Source organism: Triturus cristatus, chromosome 5_2, assembly GCF_964204655.1.
Source record: "Triturus cristatus chromosome 5_2, aTriCri1.1, whole genome shotgun sequence".
Lineage (NCBI taxonomy): Eukaryota > Metazoa > Chordata > Amphibia > Caudata > Salamandridae > Triturus > Triturus cristatus.
Genome location: NC_140588.1, coordinates 467445748 through 467466461, shown reverse-complemented (window position 1 = coordinate 467466461; position 20714 = coordinate 467445748). Strand labels below are relative to the sequence as shown.

Here is a 20714-nt window from a genome sequence, read left to right as displayed (position 1 = left end):
CCGTCCTGCCGGCCCACCGGCGTTACCTATGGTTCACGATGGGCCAGGAGCACTTTCAGTTTACCGTGCTCCCCTTCGGCCTCACCAGTGCCCCTCGGGTGTTCACAAAAGTAATGGCGGTGGTCGCAGCTCATCTGCGCAGATTCGGGGTTCCAGTCTTCCCCTATTTCGACGACTGGTTGTTGAAGGCGGGCTCGCCCCAGGCAGTCGTCTCCCACCTCCAGACTACGGCAGACCTTCTGCATTCGCTTGGGTTCACCATCAATGTGCCGAAGTCGCATCTGAGTCCCTTTCAGAAGCTCCTCTTCATCTGAGCGGTTCTGGACTCGGAGCGGTTCCGGGCTTATCCTCCGGGACAGCGGGTCCGGGATATTCAGGCCCTGATTCCTATCTTCCGGCCTCTATCCTGGGTTTTGGTCAGGTTGGTGCTGCGGCTTCTGGGTCTGATGGCCTCCTGCATCCTGCTGGTACATCACGCTATGTGGCGGATGCGGACACTGCATTGGGATCTGAAGTTTCAGTGGGCCCAGCATCGGGGCAACCTGTCCGACCGTGTCTTGATCTCGGAGGGCACTGCAAAGCAGTTGCAGTGGTGGCTCACGGACCGCGATTGGGTCAGTGGCAGATCCCTCTCCCTACCCCAACCGGAGCACGTAGTAGTGACTGATGCGTCCCTCCTGGGATGGGGGGGCCACATGGGAGAGGCGGAGATCAGAGGCCTCTGGTCTCCGGGGTAGTCCCGACTCCATATCAACCTATTGGAGCTGCGGGCGATCCGGCTTGCACTGAAGGCATTTCTTCCCTCTGTTTGGGGAAGTGTAGTGCAGGTGTTCACGGACAAACCCACCGCCATATGGTATTGCAACAAACAGGGCGGGGTGGGGCCGTGGACCCTTTGTCAGGAGGCTCTGCGCCTCTGGACAATGCGGGAACATCAGGGCATCACCCTGGTGGTTCAACATCTGGCGGCCTCTGAACGCCAGTGCCGACTAACTCAGCCGCCGGTGCATGATGGATCATGAGTGGCGTCTAAACTCGGACGTGGCGCACGGCCTCTTTCGACAGTGGGGAGAGCCTTGGTTAGATCTATTCGCCACTGAAGAGCACGCGCAATGTCAGCAGTTCTGCGCGTTGGAGTTTCCAAGGCGGCACTCTCTCGGGGACGCCTTTCGTTGCGAGTGGAGTTGCGGTCTGTTGTACGCCTTTCCGCCTATACTACTTCTGCCCAGAGTGCTGAAAAAGATCAGGCGCATCCCGGCCCAAGTCATCCTTGTGGCTCCGGATTGGGCAAGAAGGTACTGGTATCCCGAGCTACTCAGTCTGTTGATCGATCCCCCGATCCGTCTGCCTCTTCAGGAAGACCTTCTGTCGCAGCAGCAGGGGACCGTCCTCCACCCGAACCTGTCCAGTCTCCACCTCCATGCGTGGAGATTGAGCGGCGGCAGTTGATGCCTCCTGAAGTCTGTGATGTTATTCTGGCAGCCAGGCGTCCCTCCACAAAATCTGTATACGGCTGCAGGTGGAACAAGTTTGTGGCATGGTGCACAGCGAAGGCTGTGGATCCCCTTTCCGCCCCTCTTTCTGAGGTTCTCCTCTTTCTTCTTTCTTTAGCCTAGCAGGGCTCTGCTCTGGGCACCCTGAAAGGTTATCTTTCTGCTATCTCTGCTTTCTTACGGCTTCCCGATCAGTCTTCTCTTTTCAAATCCCCTGTTTCTTGCTTCTCTAAGGGCATTACTCACATGTTTCCTCCTGTCCCTTTCGTAATGCCTCAGTGGGATTTGAATCTGGTATTGACGTTTCTGATGTGCGCTCCCTTTGAGCCACTTCATAATTGTCCCCTTTGTCTTCTCACTCTTAAGACTGCTTTCCTGGTTGCCATCACTTCTGCTAGAAGGGTGAGTGAGCTAAAGACTCTCTTCTAAGCCTCCTTTCCTTTCTGTCCTTCCGGACAAAGTTGTTCTCAGATCTCGTCCTTCTTTCCTTCCTAAGGTTGTGACTGCCTTTTACATTGGGCAGTCTGTCACGTTGCCCACCTTCTTTCCGCCTCCGCACCCCTCGAAAGAGGAAGAGCGGCTTCACCGTCAAGACCCAAAACAGGCGCTGTCCTTCTATTTGGATCGCACCAAGCAGTTCCAGGTGGACGACCAACTCTTTGTAGGCTACGTGGGCGCTAAGAAGGGACGAGCGGTGCACAAACGGACCATCTCTCGGTGGGTCGTTTTGTGCATCAAGGCATGTTACTCCTTAGCTAAAAAGGAACCTCCTGTAGGGCTGAGAGCCCATTCTACTCGGGCCACTGGGACGGGGAGTCCCCTTGCAAGACATCTGTCAGGCGGCAACGTGGGCATCGCTGCACACATTTGCTAAGCATTATTGCCTGGACAGCCAAGTCCGGAGAGACGGCTTCTTTGTCCGTTCTGTTTTCCAGGACTTTCTGGTGTGATCTTGGTTCGCAGACCCACCACCGGGGATGGTATTGTTGGGGTATCTATTCTAAGGTGAGGAATCTAACGTGTTTCTTTCAGATGAACAAGTTACTTACCTTCGATAACGATGTATCTGTAAGAAACAGTTAGATTCCTCACCGACCCACCCATCCTCCCCGTTCTGCGACCCAATATCTAGGGTTTAGGTTATCCCTTTCAGGGCCCTAGAATTTTTTGGCACCAGTGTCGGTCTCTTGCATGGCTCTGTGTTCCTATTGCGGAAATCTATGTACAAGAACTGACGTCGCGCACGCGAGGGCGGCGTCCTAAGTACTCCGACGTCATCCCGGCGCACGACGCCGACGACTGACACGGAGCCGCAGTAGACGCCTAGCGACGCGCAGGGGTATAGCTGACTTTCCGGATCCAGTCTGACGCCTGAGGATATTCTAAGGTGAGGAATCTAACTAACTAATGTTTCTTACAGATACATCATTACCGAAGGTAAGTAACTTGTTAAATAGCTTCAGAAATTTCAACAAGGACCGTCTCTGTGCTATATGAGGCTCTGAAGCCTGATTGGGCTTCAACATAGTTGGTGAGCTGTTTATTAACAGCTTTCTCAAAGACTTTCGCCTCGGCAGGAAGGAGAGAAATAGGGCGGAAGTTAGCTGGTATAGATGGATCCAAAAAGGGTTTTTTCAACAGGGGCAAAAGTTTGGCCTGCTTCCAAACTAAAGGAACTGCAGCGGTCTGTATGGACATGTTGACAAGACTATTAAGCCCCGGGTTAACAATCTCTGCGGCTGAAGCCAACAACCTGGCCAGGCATGGCTCAGACAGGGAGACTGATTTCAAGGATTTAAGAATCGTCAGTGAATCTTGCAGAGTAATAGGGGAGACGACCGCCAGAGATGTGGATAAAGAGGAGGTAGCTGTTGGCCCTTTAGGATAAGGAAAACCCTGCCATCGTGTTGGTGCCAATATTAAAGTTCGCCTGGAGAGCCTGAATCTTATCAATGAAGAAACTAGAAAGTGCCTCACACCAGGCGACCGAGGTAGGAAGAGTGATGGTCTCTGCACTAGGTGCCAAAAAGCTCTGTACAATGGAAAACATTTCCTTGGCATTGTTTTCGGAGAGAGCAATGCGCTCGGCATAATAAAGGCTCTCAGCATTTGATATGGACGCATAGTATGATTTCTGAGCTTTCCTTAATACTGACATGGCTAATGGGCAGTAAGTCAATCTCCAGCGGCGCTCTAGTTTTTTTACAATGATGTTTCAGTGCTCTAAGCTCACTGGAGAACCACGGTTTTGACTGGGAGTGATACAGGAGATAGGTGCTCAACCGCCTGCGAGATCCAACTAGTGAAGCTCTCCAAGGCTCCTCCCAGATCCTCAGCCAAGGCAGGCCGCGTCCTTGACCAGACTAAAGGTTGTGGGATCAATTTTGATCTGCTCAATCGTCAAAGACAACAAATCCATGAATGGGAACTCCACCTTCAACTTCTCCCATTCTTTCAAATGTGGGGCTAGCCACAAACCTAAATGCAAAATGCCCAAACTTTGCATCCAGACATCCACACCCATTGTCCAAGGGCAATGCACTATGGATTAATTGGTCAGGGATATTTGCCTACGCTTTTCGACCTCTCCCGCTCCATTAGTGGTTCGGAAGCTCAGACCAGCGTCCCTGACATTAATCCTAGTTGCTCCCACATAGGCTCGATAACCTTGTTGGGGCTCTCAGTAGTTCCTCACCAAAAGCTACACCTAATGCTCAGTATGCTCACTCAGAGCCATGGTGAAATAAGACATCCAGATCTCAGACATCTCAACCTTGCAATATGACACCTGAAATCTTAGAGTTTGGCTACCTTAATCTTCCACCAGACTGTGTAAACATTATCAAAGAGGCTAGATGTCCTACCGCAAGAGCATGCTATGCAGCAAAGTGGAAGCGATTTGTGATATACTGCAATAACAATCAAATAGATTCACTGGACGCTTCAATTTAAAACATCATTTGCTATTTACTACATCTGCAGCGTTCCAATTTAGTGTACTCTTCCATACGCTTACATCTTGCTGCATACCTACAGAACAGACAACATCTGTCTCTTTTTAGACTACCTGTCATCAAAGCATTTATGGAGGGACTTAAAAGAATCATTCCTCCAAGACTGCCACCTGCTCCAGTGTGGAATCTCAACATTGTCCTCACCAGTCTAATGGGTCCACCGTTTGAACCATTGCATAAATCTTAATTGGAAGGTAGCTTTCCTCATAGCGATCACATCTCTGAGTAGAGTGGGTGAGCTTCAGGCACTAACCAAACAAGAACCAGTCTTACAAATGCACCAAAACAAAGTGGTTCTGCGGACCAACCCTAAATGTCAACCAAAAGTCATACTAAATGTGAGGTTTGCAGGGGTTCTGTGTAACAGAACCTGGTGAGAGCCACACAATTCACCACCTCCTGGATTCCCCTGGGTGTCTAGTTTTCAAAAATGTATAGGTTTGCTAGGTTTCCTTTGGTGCTGACAGAGCGAAGGTTCAAAATCTACAGCTAGGCACTTTGCCAAAAAAGGGTCAGTTTTCACTGTAAAAATGTGGTGTCCACGTTGTTTTGGGCAGTTTCCTGTCTCGGGCACTATGCCTACCCACACAAGTGAGGTACCATATTTAACGGAAGACTTTGGGGGATGCAGGATGGGTGGATTTTTGTGGATCCACACGGATTCTAGAACCTTCCATCAGAGGAATGTGAGGATTTTCTTTTTTTTTTTTTTTTTTTTTACAAAGTTTGATGTTTGAATGGGATTCTGGGTAACAGAACCTGGTGAGAGCAACACAAGTCACCCCCTCCTAGATTCCCCTGGTTGTCTAGTTTTCAATAATGTATAGGTTTGCTAGGTTTCTCTAGGTGCTGGCTGAGCAAGCGTTCAAAATCTACAGCTAGGCACTTTGCAAAAAAGAGGGTCAGTTTCCACTGTAAAAATGTGGTGTCTACGTTGCGTTTTGGGCCGTTTCCTGTCGCTGCCACTAGGCCTACCCACACAAGTGAGGTACCGTTTTTATCAGGAAACTTAGGGGAACTCAGAATTGTAGATTAACTGTTATTACCTATTGACTTTCTATGCATTTCTGCTCTCCTAATGTAAGACAATGTGTAAAAAAAGTCCCTTTGAAAAATGTCCTACCATTCACAGGCTAGTATGGGTAACCACAATTTGGGAGATGTGCAAATAGCTACTATTTCTAAACTCTATATTTTGTTCCCATTTCGGAAATACATAGTTGTCTTTGATACCTATGATTCACCCTTTATATTTTACCAAATTAATTGCTGTATACCCAGTATACAGTGAAAAACCACTGCAAGACGTTGCTCAGTTATTGGCTCTGGGTTCCTCTGGTTTTTGGTGAACCCACACATCCTATATATCCCCACATCCAGAAGGGTCCAGCTGATGTCAAGGTATATTGTCTCCAAACATCTGTCATACTTAGAAGAATTTCCAGGTGAAAATGTTTGCACAAATGCCTGTTTTATGCAACTCCTTTAAAATTTTTCTGATTTTCAACTGTCCGTTTCTATTAAAAAAAAACTTGAAAGGTCTACACACATGACCCCATGCTGAATTCAGAACTTTGTCTACTTTCCTGAAATGTATAGCTTTCCGGGATCCTTTATTGCTTTCACACCCATTTCTACCACTAACTGGAAGGAGGTTGAAAGCTCAAAAAGTAGCAAAAATATGCTATGTCCCAGTAAAATGCCAAAACTGTGTAAAAAAAATTGTGGTTTTCTGACAAGTCTCCTTGTCCCTGAAAGCTGGGAAGATGATGATTTCAGCACCACAAACCATTTGTTGCTACCATTTGCAGGGGGAAACAAGGCTCTTTTCCCTATTTTTCTCCCCAAAAACAAAATGTAGCTGCATTTTGGCTTACTTCTGTGTATACAAGACTGTCGCGATTCTAAGAAGTTTGCTCATTGGATTAGACGTACACAGAATCATAATTGTCCTCATTTGTTGTTTATTCTGAAGTAGTCCTTCTTTCCCACCCCTCCAGCCAAATCGTTTGTCTTTGTGCGCTCCCTTTTAAAGAGAGCCTTGTTGCTTTTGAACACATCAATTCTAATGTACTAGTTGTCCCTGCAAATTTCAGATTTTTTTTAATTTAGGCATGTGAAAGTGCCCGTTTTACTTATTGTGTAAATGGTTCCTGAAAACTTTACTGGATTATGTATACCTTTCATGGCGATTTGGAAATGTATTTGATTTTTATTGCTCATCTTTTTATGCTCGGTGTTGATTGCACAGAAACTGTAAACGCTTGTAGCTTATCCTATTTTCTTTTAGCAGATCATATAAAATGTCATCTTCTTTTTAAAGGTGCGTTTTACTTGGTGTTCGAATATATGGATCATGACCTCATGGGCCTTTTGGAATCTGGATTAGTTCATTTTGATGAAAATCACATCAGGTCATTCATGAGGCAGCTGATGGAGGGCTTGGACTATTGCCATAAGAAGAATTTTTTGCACAGAGATATTAAGTGTTCGAATATTCTACTGAACAACAGGTAGATTTATATATTTTAGCATCACAGAAAATTACTTGTGTTAAATGCTCAAAACGATTATTCTGGTCATCTCATATACAATGTTTTGTTATCACATACTCAATAATCACATGTTATTAATTGATATGAATCTGGGGCTAAATATGCTTGTCTTGGTGACTAAAGGTTGTCTGAACCTTTCCCTGCCTCCATGTTCTTCGCATCCTATCAGCAGTCACATATCTGATTTTCCAAGCGCAACCAGCTGATAGACAACTGTGACAGTCCAAGAAGTACAGAAAACATGTGACAGTCCAAGCAGTACAGAAAACATCTCGATTGGGACTGCTGATTTGATTTGCGAGGCTGTTTTTTGTCTTGACGAATTTAACAAGTTAATACATAGTAAGATCTTAAACGCTTAGAATCACTTATCTGACATAACATAAAGATAACTAACTTAAAAGGCAAATTTGAAACCTCAGTTAAATAACCTATGAACTGCTAGGCATAGTTGTGACTCATATATGAGGGACTTTTATTTGTGCAAGTGAGGCAAATAATTTGGTTGCTAATTTGGGATACGTTTTAATTAAAAGAGGACATTTGTATTGTAAAATTAAATTGAATGCACAAATACCCATGCGATGCCTTAAAAGTAGTAGAGGGACTACACACTCCTATGTGTTTTCTAACCCTCGCTGGGAGTCTGATCATTCCTTAAGTCTTTAGTGGCTTCATCTGCATTCAATTCCTAGTCCCCTCTCTTGTTGTCAAGGCCCTGTCATTCTTCAAATTGTAATTACCTTGTGAGCACGTTTTGAAAGTGTTTCTAGTTGTTTCTGTGGATAGGTTTCTTTTGATTTGGGACGCTCCTGTAATTATGGAAATATATCTGCAGTCCCTTCACTTTTTTGTACCCAGAGGACGCATCCCAGATGTGCTGGGCATAATGTACTTTTTCTTTTTCTTAGCTGGGGGAGATATTTATACATTTTGTGAGATCCACATTTGTTTCTGTCCACTGTTTTGCCACTGCCTTAGTTAATATCTGTGGGTTCCCTTTATACCATACTGTCTGATTGCCTCCTCTTGGATAACTTCCTAGAGTCCCCTTTACAAGGCCACCAGTCGTTCCAGATTCGCAATGGTTTCCTTTTGTGACTGATTTGCATCCTGGAAACCTGATCTTATCCTGACCAGACACGTAACCTTGATTAATTTCAAAGGATTTCTTTGCATCACAGCTTTACACCTCCTTGACTATTAATTGCTTTACATTTATTTGCAGCTTCCTTGATGATTCCTTTCCAGTGCTACTTAAATTTTCATCCAAATGTGGGAGTGATATTCACCTGGGTAAGCTCTCTGAGCTTTTTGAGGGCATAGACGTGTGTGTCTTTTATATAGATATTTCTATATAATGCCTGTAGCCATGATTAGCAAATCAATTCTGCCTTGCTACTTGCTTCACCCTTCTCCAACTTCAAATTCTATCCTGCTACCTACCCTTTACAGTAAAGTGTTCTTGCAGAGCATACTTCTCCAGCAGAACTTTTACCACTAGTATTGTGATTGTCAAGAAAATATGCTTCAGTTGGACATATTTTCCTGAGGAAATGCTGGAGGCAATCCTAGCCATTCATTCTGATGTTACTTGTCACATATGAGTTGCTTCTTAATTGTTTCTCAAGTCCTTTAACATGATGTAAAATACAGTTATTTAAATTCCCCAACGAATCCCCTAATTTTCTTAATAAGCACATTAACAGGGATGTCGCCTGCAGTAGAAGCAAGTCTGGGAAACATCAGATGCTTCTTGACATAGTTAAACATCACCCCCTTTTTAATCTTGTCCAAGATCGTTCATATTGCACAGCAACTGTCACTGGGTTTAGGCTGATGCAAAACTTGGTCTAATTTTTGCAACATAAGTTCCACATTTTGCTACTTGTTTTACGTGTTTTTTTGGGTCATTTTCCAAATCCTGGCCTAGTTTCCTCAATACCACTTTCCCAGCACCCTCCACAACTAGGACCCACACCCCTAACTTCCACCCTTGACAGTTTGTCCGTACTTCAGCCACAGGCAGCATTTGAATCCTCCCAGCCCAATTGCTATAAGTCATGCCCCCACCACACACAGTGTTGTCATCAGTGATGTCGTTTTAGTTTTCACATTGATGTTATCAGTGATATCATAGAACATATTATTAGTGATGTAATATGCGAAGTAATAAGCAGTGCGTGGCGAGGGTGCTAATTTTATTCACTCGCTCTCTGGTGAATTTCAAGGTTTTCTTTTTTTAATTCAAAGTATAATACTTTAAATGAGTTTACCGAAATATAGCATCATTTTAACTTTTGGATTTTTCAGTGAATTTCTCGGGTTTCTTAAATGTAAATTAAGATATTACAACCATACCTAGCTATAAAGTCAATTTAACCTTTATTTTTTTCCAGTGAATTTCTTGGTTTAAAAAGAATTGTAAAGTAATGTTTTATTACTGTTAAACTTGACTTTTTCAGCAGGTTTACCCACAGACTTTTTGCTTTTTTGCCTCCTGTGTTTGACCGTTTTTATTGGTTTTAGGACTCTGGGCTCTTTACCACTGCTATTCAGTACTAAAGTGCATATAGTCTCCTTGTAAATTAAATACATGTATTAGTGTTTGGCTAATTTGATTTACTACTACGTCCCTAGTATAGTGCACTGTGTGTGCCCAGGGCCTGTAAATCAAATGCGGCTAGTGGTCCTGCAGCACTGATTGTGCCACCCACACAAGCAGCCTTATAAAGGGTTCTCAGACCTGCCACTGCAGTGTGTACTTGCAGTTGTGACTGCCATGTTGACCTGACAAGTACACCCACTTTCCAGACCCTAACCTTCCCTTTTATTATATGAGTCACGCCTAAGGTAGGCCCAATGTACGCTTGTGGGCAGGGTGCTGTGTATGTGAAAGGTAGGACATGTACTGGTGTGTGACCTGTCCTGATAGTGAAATACAGTGTATTTTGGTTTTCTATATTGAAAGTCTTTCTGTCCCATAGGGTAGAATGGGAGGTACTTTGTAACCTCTTACAAGTATATCTTCCCATTGGGACCAGATAGATAAATGGAGTTTAGTATGCCTAAACTCCAACTGTAGAAATGAGTATTTTAGTAAAGATTATTTTTATGTTCTGTGTTTGAAAATACCACTGTTGGAAAGTAGGTATTTTCATGCTTAGCCATCCTGTATGCCTCTGCTGGATTGTGGATTGACTGTCTGGCTTTGGGGTGACAGGGGCTTGGGATGTGCATTCTTTTTCAGACAGCCACTGGGTGGGGTCGAGATGTTTCCTGCCTTTCCTGGATGAGTCAGGGCTGGGCTGAATAGACATGGGCTGCATTCAGAGTAGTGGGAGGAGATTTCACTTGCACCTGAATGGGCCTGGTCTGCCTTGGACAATGCTGTCTCCACCTCCTGCCGGGAAGCTGGACCAGGGAGAACAGATCTGGTTTGGGCTGAGCAAACACACACTGACCAAAGGAACAAAGAGAAACGGAGTATAAATATTGGGGTCCAGACCCCAGAACTTTAGATTACTGCTGAACTAAGGAATGTGCCAGGAAAAAGAGCTGGAAAAGCTGTCGGGGGGGAACTGCCACTTTGCTGCATGCTCTGCTGTGTTGACCTGCTGCGTCTGTCTTGGTGGGGAAGGACTGGATTGTACTTTCATTATCCTGCTGTTAGTTTTCTCCAAGGGCTTGAAGTAGAGCTTGCCTCTTGTTGGAAGTCTCAGGGAGATCAAAGACTTCAGAGAACTCACTGGGATCAAGGATCCTGCAAAGGAGAAGAGTAGGAGGAGCTGCCAAGAGGCTACCCCTTTGATGTTTTGTTGCTTGCTTTGCTGGATTGACCTGCAGTGGCTGCTTCTGCCTTGGGCAGTGAAAGGACTGGACTTTCTTCACTTGTGGCTGAGTATCTCCAAGGGCTTGCAATAGAGCTTGCCCCTTGTTCACGAAGTCTCAGGGACAGCAAAGATTTCACTTTCCTCTGGGACCGTTTGTCTCCGTTTCCACAGAGGTAAACTGCAACTGGACGCCGCCAACAAGATCGCCAGCGGTTCTGTGGCCTGAAGGCACCGCAGAGTGCACTGCCGCTCTTCGCACCGCAACCCTGGTCTAACCGATGACGACTGAAGCCGCTGCTTGCACTGCGACCTATGGGCACTCCACTCCGCCTCGCTTCACTCAGCCACCCTGGTTTCACCAACGCTGTTGCCAGCTGACCTAGTCGCCATGGTCTGCACCGTGGTCTGGGAGCACTGCTCGTAAGGTACACGCAGCACCGCCCCGTCCCACACTGCAGCCGCAACCCACCGATGCCAGCCCCATCGACTGCCAATCTGCAACAGCCGCCAAAGCTTGCACCGTGACCGCCAGCCTGTTCTCACCCACAACAGCGGCTGCTTGCACCTCACTCCGCACTGCTCCGCTTCACACCACAGCCTTGACCACCACTGCCGGAGCACACCGCCGCGGCCGACCGGAACAAAGAGGAACTGGTTACAAGTCTTCTCACACAGACGCCGGTTCGCACTGAAGCGGTTGACCGACGGAGCTACCGCCTTCAAGGATCTGCATGTTTAAGGTTATTCTTGCAGAGTACAAATTCTTATCATTGTTTGTTGGACATTCATCGTTTTGATCTTGATTGCACAGATAAAATATTGGTCATTTTTCTAAAACTGGTGTGGTGTTCTTTTGTAGTGTTTTCACTGTATTGTTGTTGGTTTTGTGCAAATGCTTTACACACTGCCTCTAAGATAAGCCTGACTGCTCGTGCCAATCTACCAAGGGGGTGAGCAGGGGTTATTTCAGTAGGGGTTATTTTTGTAGTGTCCCCCTTATCCTGACTTTGAAGAATGGTCCCTACTTGGACAGGGTAACAACCTGCCACCTAGAGACCCCCATTTCTAACAATTACCATCTTAGCTAGGCCTACCCCACGCCTCTTTAGCTGTGCGCTTCACTGGGTTGGCTGCTGGGCCTGGCCACAGCTGTGCCCAAACACCACAGGTTCCCAGTCAACTTCGGTGCATGGCCTGCAGCTAGGGCCTATGCCCAACTCCCTGCAGGTGACCAGTCCCCCATCTTTCATGGTAATTTCTTTCATTTAAAAATTCTATCAATTGGCTCTATGCACTTTATCAGATTCAGATGTTCCAACATAAGTGTTATTTTAATTGTGAGTTATGAGCTGAAAGAGACAGGTATAGATTCCTTACCTCGGAATTACCCCCAGGCAGACTGGCTCTGGAGAATTTTTTCTTAGCAGTACCCCTGCGTGTCGGTAGGTGGCGTCTGTCTACTCCACGTCTGGCGTCGTGTTCGCCAGGACAACATCGCAGTGCCTATTTAGACGCCGCCCCCTGTGCGCTGATGTCAGTTCTTGTTTCCTCCGCTCCAGCCTAGCGCAGATCAGGAGAGAGCTGCTTCTTTAGTCACTTTTTGACTAAACATTTTTTGACGTTTTGTTGTTCTTTTCGTGTCTTCGGCTGCTGTTGTGCGAGGGATGTCCCATTGTAGGACCGGCTTGAAACCCTGCGAGGCCTGTCACAGGCTGATGTCGGTGACTGACCTGCACCTCATGTGCATTTGGTGTCTGGAGCGCGGCAAGGACCCAAATTCGTGCTCAGTCTGCTGGGCCATGAATCCAAAGTCTTTGCGGGAGTGGTTCCGAAAGCTCTTGGAAGCCCGGCGGTCAGCTCCGTGTCCCTTCCGCTCTTGTTCCAGAGGGAGGTCTCGATCGCTTGCAGAGCCCCCACACCTTGTCCCATTCAAAGTCTTCGAAGTCCTCCGTTAAGTCGAAGCACAAGAAGACAAAGAAGCACCAGCGCTCTTCGCCTTCTCCCCGACGGTCGGCTTACGCGATGTGGGGTCCGGACAGTCGTTGCTCTAAGGCTCCTTCTCCGGTGCCTGCGACTCTGCGCCTCCCCCCGTTTCCGGGAGCCGGGGCGTCCCCTGCCCAACTTCGTACATTTTACCAAGCACTCGTCCATATCTTTGGGCAGCCTAACTCCACCGGTGTGCCTTCGGGTCCTGCAAAGCCAGTCGGGGGTCCTGGGCCTTCGATGCTGGCAGCTCAGGTCCTGGAGGGCCTCTGTGGATCCAGGCCTAAATCCGGATTAATGCCGGTCGATCTTACCCGACCTTCCCTGGCGCTGATGCCCCTGGGGCTGGCCGTGCCCCTGGCTGATGCCGTCCTCAACCTCATACCTGATATAGCCCGGGAGCCAGACCGACGTCAAACCCGATGCCGGAGGGTACTTTTGTTCCCCTGTTCATCCCTGGTGTTCCCTATTGCCCAGAAGGTGGTGGTGAGGATTGGGAGGGCGGCACTGGACCCTTTGGCAGACAAGCTTGAAGAGCCGAACTGGAGATAGGACCTGGGTGACACCAGTGATCTGGACACTTCTCCAGACCTTTGCATGCTTTCTCCCCCCTAACGTGGCTACAGAGGAGGGAGCGTCCTAAGTGGTGGTTGTGCAAAGGGCAGCCGAGGCCTTGGGCCTGGAGCTCCCTTCAGTGGCAGTTAGGACTAATCTCCTCACAGAGGTGCTTCAGTCTGTGGCAATCTCCTCTGAACCCCTACTGCCCTTCAACAAAGCCCTCATTGATGTCCTTTTGGGCACTGGTCCAAGCCCAGCACAGGGACAACTGTGGAAAGGACGATTGCCTGCCGCCACCTCCCTGCTCAGTGCGACTCAGTTTTCCTCACGCAACACCCTAACCCCGAGAGCTTGGTGGTTCAAGCCTCTTCTTCCAAAAGCACATTCCCTTCTGCTCCCCCAGGCAGGGAATCCAAGAAGCTGGATCTTCTTGGTAAGCTCATGTTCTCTTCCTTCAGCTTAGCACTGAGGTCTGTGAATACCGCGTGCCTCTTGGGCGATACTCCCATACTATGTGGGATACGGTCGCGTAAGTGCTGCCTGGGCCGTTCTCTCCCAAGCAGTGACAGATGAGAGAGACGCAGCTAAATTACTGATTTGATGTGGACTGGATACCACCGACTCACTGACAGAAAGAATGCTACGTCTGTAGCCCTTAGGCGCTACACCTGTTTGAGTACGTCTGGTTTTTCAGGGGATGTCCAGTCAACTGTGCTGGACATGCCCTTCGATGACTGTCGCCTTTTTGGCGACAAAGCAAACTCTGCGCTCGAGCACTTTTAAGGATTCTCGTGCTACGGCCAGATCCTTAGACCTCGCTTCCCTTCCACCCCAGTGTGCTTTTCGCCCCTTTCGTGGGTACGGAAGGTGCACCCCACCACATCCGGCCCAGTCTAGCCACTGGTCCACTCAAGCTGCCCAGCTTCTTCTTGGCTGCGGACGTGGGACCCAGTGACCTTGCGGGACTGGGAGCCAGCAGGCAGGCCAGTCCACCCTCCCTCCCACCCCCGCAGTAGCCTCCAAACTCTTCTAGTCTGACCCTTCAGGGCTATCAACAGCCAGTGAGTGGCAGGATTCGCCATCACCTCCCCCACTGGCAATCCATCATGTCTGACATGTGGATTTTGCAAATAGTCCGAAGGGGCTACTCCCTCCACTTCGAGACTGCCCCTCCCTCCATGCCACCATCTTTCGATCGCATGTTGGAGGATCATTTGGCACTTTCTGCTCCAGGAAGTCTCAGCTCTCTGGGCAAAGGGAGCTATCAAAAGGGTCCCTGCACCAGAAGTAGGTCATGGTTGCTATTCCTACTACTTTCTGGTGCCCAAAAAGGACAAAGGTCCCATTCTAGACCTCCGGGTCCTCACTGCTTCCTCTGAAAGGAGTAGTTCAAAATGCTCATGTTGGCTCAGGTCCTGTCTGCCTTCGACCTTGGAGATTGAATGGTGGCATTGGACTTGCAGGACGCCTATTTCCATAATCCCGTCCTGCCAGCCCACAGACGCTACCTACGGTTCATAATAGGCCACGAGCATTTTCAGTTCACCGTTCTTCCCTTTTGCCTTACCAGTGCCACTCGGGTGTTCACAAAAGTGATGGCGGTGGTTGCAGCTCATCTGTGCAGATCAGGGGTTCCAGTCTTCCCCTATCTCGACGACTGGCTGTTGAAGGCGGGTTCACCTCAGGCTGTTGTCTCCCACCTCCAGACTACGTTGGCCCTCCTGCTCTCGCTGGGGTCAACTTTAAACTTACGGAAGTCACACCTGACTCCCTCTCAGATGCCCTTTCATCTGAGCTGTTCTGGACACAGTGCAGTTCCATGCCTATCCTCCTGAGCAGTGAATTCGGGCTAGAGAAAATCGATGCGCGTTATGGCGAACATGGCGCCTTAGTCAGGAAACCCACATTGAAGAGAACAACTGGAACCAAACTAAGTCTGGTATCTTTAAGTTTATATGTACTTCGGAAGAAGGCCACTTGGGGGGACCGCCATCAAGGAATTCAGAAGGAATAGATTCTTGTGAAATGGCGATAAATCGATCGGTATGATGACTAAGGATATTTCGCAAGACTCAGTCTACGCAATATCCTTTGTAGACCATAACGGGAGTAGAGTCTGCGAGCCATTCTCCCATGAAGACGCCTTATTGAAGACTTCATGTCTCTTAGGATTAAGAATCGAGGTTGTGCCTTTATCCTAGGATTTTCTCCTTTCGAGCATTACATTATTTGAATAGCCTCCGCTAACGTTTAAAGACATTGTTTTATTCGGCGTCAAAATCCTCTACTTCACATAGGATTCATTTACATCATACCTATCGATTTATCATCACTTTACAAGAATCTATTCCTTCTGAATTCCTTGATGCCCCTAAGTGGCCTTCCGAAGTACATATAAACGTAATGATACCTTATTTAGTTTGGTTCCGGTTGTTTCCTTCAATATGGGTTTCCTGATGAAGGTGCCATGTTCGCCGATACGTGCAACGATTTTTTGAAGAACCAGCAATGTATTATCTTATCAATTAACTGTTTATCTTGTGCTTTATAATTCTATTTGGCTTGTTTTATGTATAGTTGTATGTATTGTTTTTGTATAGTTTGATGTATAGTGTATTATATCCATTCTCGTGTTGATTCCGGCTTCACTGTGTGAAAGCAATATCAAAGTTTCCACAGTTACATCAACTTCACTGTAACACTGTCTCTTATTAATTTTGTCTATATTGTATTATATTGTTTTGTCAACTATTGTAGATTTCTTTGATAAGATTTACAAAATTTGAGCCTCCATTTTAATATTTTGTATTCATAAAATTGAGTATTTTATATTGAATAATGGTGCTTTTGGTTTAGCATTACTATTATTAATGTATGGTCTAATAATTTTCAATTGACCAATATGTTGGTGTTCTACTTTGATCTCACAAAAGAGTTCCCGTGGATGATCAACTCTTAATATGCTATGTTGGAACCAAAAAAGGGAAGGCTATGCAGAAACGGACAATCTTGCGATGGAATGTCCTGTTTATTAAGATCTGCTATGTATTGGCCAAGAAATATCCCAATGAGTGCTTGTGGGCTCACTCTACCAGAGCCAAAGCTGCACGCAGTGTTCCTCTCCAGGATATCTATCAGTCAGCGAGGTGGGATCACTGCACGTTTTCACAAAACATTACTTGGTAGTCAGATGCTTTGTGACAGGCACTTCGCCCATGCAGTTTTGCAGGACTGATCGGGTTTGCAGACCCCGCCCCCCCCCCCTCATTTCCAGGGAGGTGTTTCTTTGGGTATTTGTTCGATGGTAAAGAATCTGCAGTCTCTATCAGATGAACAAGTCAACTTCGATAACACCTTGTCTAGTAGAAACTATCTAGCTGCAGATTGCTTACCGTCCCACCCATTCTCCTCGCTCTGAAAACCGGTTAAGGTGTAAGGGACATCCTTTTCAGGGCTTTCTTTTCCCCGCCAGTGGTCAGTTCTCAGTGTGGCTGTGCACTCTTTGGCTAGGAAAGCCGCGAAAGTAACTGACGGCTTGTCGAGGTGTTGCCTATATAGGTAAATTACATCGTATTTCCTGTGCAGCATACGCTGACGCAGAGCCAAGTGACACCACCTACCGGCACACGAATACTGCTTGAAAATCTTCCAGATCCAGTCTAACATCTGGGGCTATACTGTGGTAAGGAATGTGCGGTTAGATTGTCTCCACGAGATAAGGCATTACAGAAGCTAAGTCAATCGCAGTTTTACAAGGTCCAGGGATCCCAGTCCCGGATGCTACTTCCCAGTATACATTATACATATAGTATACATATAGATAGGTTTGGAGGGTTTTCACCCTCAATGGTCAGTTGGACCAGAGCTTTCTCAAGGCTGCTTAAATCATAAGTACATCACATTTGGTTCGTATAGTCTGCTTTAAAAACTAATATTGAGATTTCTGTTGTAGCTCCAACAGTGCAGGTCCAGGGTCAATCCCTCATTGCAGCGTCTCAACAGTCTTGTTACAGAAGGTAAGTAACTTGGTCTTCTGGTCACCTTAGCAGGGTATGCTAAAATTTGGGGCCATTCCTTCTCTGATGGGGCTCTGCTGAATCTGCTTCCCACTTAGCCTTCAGGTCAGAAGAGGGCACTCTGGTGTGCTCACCAAGGCCTCTAGCCAATGATTGGATTATAGGCCTACCCTGTCCCGTGAGATGTAGATACTCAAGAACTGCATGTTGATTCTCCACATCCCTAGTACGAACAGAGCACCCTCTGAAGAGTATTACATGTAAGGAAGTGACCTGTAGGTATGTCATATTGATCTGTGATCTTAGCAAAAGGAAGGAGAATACCATATTGGAAGAGATCACCCAAGAATTCCAGACCCACTGTCATTCTGCAGTGGATGGCCAGTGCATAAGGGCTGGTCGAAGCCGTAAGACGCAGTCCTCTTGATGCATGTATGCTTTATTTCTGGGTGAAAAGGGAAACTGAAGCGTTTCTAAATGCAACAGATCTGCTTTATTAATGTAAACCACTGCATGGTGCCACATTTCACTTGTACTTGTTTCATCTTTTTTTTTCTGCAAATCTTTGCCTCCTGCTCTTGATTTGACCTATCATTAATGCTGCTGCCCATTATATCATGGGGACAATCAACACCACCTGCACTACATCCCTTGTTGAACTTTTTCGTTTGTGAGGATTTCCATTAAATGTGCCTTTTTTGCGGCTGCTTTCCTTCTCGCCTTGATTCCAAGCTAATCGGCCTTACTAATCACAGGCTGTCATTGTCCTAAGATCAATGATAGGATCCTGGATTTTTTGGCCCCCCTATCTGAGGAGGGTTTTGATTTACTGAGCCAAAAAATTAAATCTGGCTCGCCTGCAGACCCCCTCAAACCGGCCCTATTTAAAAACATGCAGGCCACATGTCGCGCACCTTTGCTTGCCCTTATTAATATGTCACTGGGTTCAGGGATTGTACCCACCAAGTGGAAGCAAGCGGTAGTTACCCCCATCCTAAAAAAGCCTACCCTAGACCCCATAAAACCTGAGAACTATCGCCCCATCTCTCTGCTGCCGTGGGCTGCTAAAGTCACCGAAGCCCACGTGAATGGGATCCTGGCCGACCATCTTGCCAAAGCTAACATCTTGGATCCCACGCAAAATGGTTTTCGTACAGGCCACAGCACGGAGACTGCCTTGTTATACATGGTTGAACATCTGCGCTCCGTGCTGGACACCGGACAAACAGCGGCACTCCTGTTAGATCTGAGCGCCGCCTTTGATACGGTGTCCCACGAAATCCTGTTGCGGCGGTTAGAGGAAGCTGGGGTTAGGGGGGCTGGCACTAGGCTGGTTCCGCTCCTTCCTTTCCAATAGATCTTTTCAGGTTGCGATACCACCCGGTAAATCCACCTCTCACCCGCTCACCTTGGGGGTCCCACAGGGATCATCTCTGAGCCCCACTCTCTTCAATCTTTGTGAGGCCGCTGGCTGCGGTAGTCAAAGGCTGGGGCATGACAATGGTGTCCTATGCGGATGATACGCAGCTGGCGGTCACACTAAGTGGGGACTCAGCCATGGACGCCCTCAACTTCTGTGAGGGGCTACGCTCGGTGGCCAATTGGATGAACCAGAATTGTCTCCAATTGAACACAAAGAAGACAGAGGTGATTGTGTTTGGGAAGCAACCTGGATGTTGGAATGACAGCTGGTGGCCCCCCGAGTTAGGAATGATCCCCTCTCCTGCTATGGAGTTAAAAAACCTCGGGGTCTGGCTGGACCCTTTACTTAGCTTCACTTGCCAGACTAAGAGGGTGGCTGCCTCTTGTTTTGGCATTATTAGGGGCATCAGGCCGGTGCTTAAATTCTTCGATGCCCCCACTAGACAGCTTGTGGTCCAGGCCTCGGTACTATCCAGGATAGATTATGCCAGTGCTCTGCTAGCAGGCACGAACAAGGCTGAACTTCTGCGGCTACAACGAGTGCAGAATGCCGCCGCAAGAGCGATATTTGGGCTGCCCAAACGTTGCTCAGTGTTCGAGGCATGTGGGCTGCTGAATTCATATCTGTGCATAGATCGCCGCCTAGTGTTGGGTCCGGATGTTTGCACGTTGTTGTCCTGGAAGAGTCTTCGAAGTATCCTTGGATAGGTGACTCCTCCCCTGGACTACAGTGCGCATGGGCATCCTCTCCATCCTCAGATTGTTTTTTTCCGCCATTGGGTTCGGATGTGCTATCTTAACTCCAGTTAGGAAAAACTTGGTATCGAGGCCAAAAGGCCTTTAGTTCGCGTCTGTACTGTTCACTCGATCGGTTTCGACTCTACCTGTTAGCTTACTAACTTTGGAAACAACTTTTCGCTTTTTACCTGACCATCAACGACACCGACGATGGAGTCGAGGACACCATTCAAGAGGTGCCCGGTATGCAATGCGAAATATCCCCATATCGACGTCCACCCGGTGTGCAACAAATACTTGTCGCCGGACCACGACGAATCGACATGCATGGCCTGTGCCCGGTTCCGTTCCAAGAAGACTCTACGGAATCGACGAGCGGCGAGACTCGAAGCGCAGCACGCGGCTTTGGCCCTGGCAGACATCTTTAATGCCGAAGATGTCGAGGAATTGGAAATCCTACCCTCCAATCCCGGTTCCGAACATGACTCCGGTTCGGACGACGTCGACGAATCAGTCTTTCGCAGAGATGAAGACAACACCGAGGTAGGAGACGGCGATAAGGCCTTAGGGGCCGAAGAGAGTAGCTCTAATGACGAGCAAGGCCTACCCGTTCAGACTGACGAGAGCCCAGTGCCACAGTCTATGGCTCCGGTCGAGGGATCGCCTTCGGGCCTTACCCGAGACCTATCCCGCAGTTCTTCGGCCCCGGCCTCGGACGTTCAGCGGCAGTCATTATTACCTAAACCGGCTGGTTTCCCTTCTACCAAACCGAAACCGAAAGCTGCACTGGTACAAATGAAACCGAAACCGAAACCGAAAGTGGCGCTAGTCGGATCGAGGCCTTCCACACCTTCAACGCCAGCGACACGCATCGGCACCGAGCGCAACAAACGAGACTTCGGTGCCGAACTTGAAGCGGCCGATGTCGGAGTCGGCATACGGAAAAAGGCCCTCGGTGCCATCAAACCTGCTCGGCTCGCGGCGCCGACGCCATCGACTCCTAAACCAAAGGTCATACTGCCTGCTGCGTCTCACGTCGCTTCCACGGCAACACCAAAGCCTCCTGCATCGAAAACGTAGACGGCCATTTCCGCCCCTCGAC

At 47.7% G+C, this 20714-nt stretch overlaps 1 protein-coding gene across 3 annotated transcripts in view; it reads left to right on the top strand.

Moving 5' to 3' along the window:
- The window catches only part of CDK13 (cyclin dependent kinase 13), an 807643-nt gene that overhangs the window by 461798 nt on the left and 325131 nt on the right, over window positions 1–20714 (top strand). For all 3 annotated transcript variants that reach the window (XM_085607435.1, XM_085607434.1, XM_085607433.1), the window contains exon 8: window positions 6831–7020. In XM_085607435.1, coding sequence (XP_085463561.1) covers window positions 6831–7020 — 190 coding nt within the window. The remainder of the gene's footprint in view (window positions 1–6830; window positions 7021–20714) is intronic.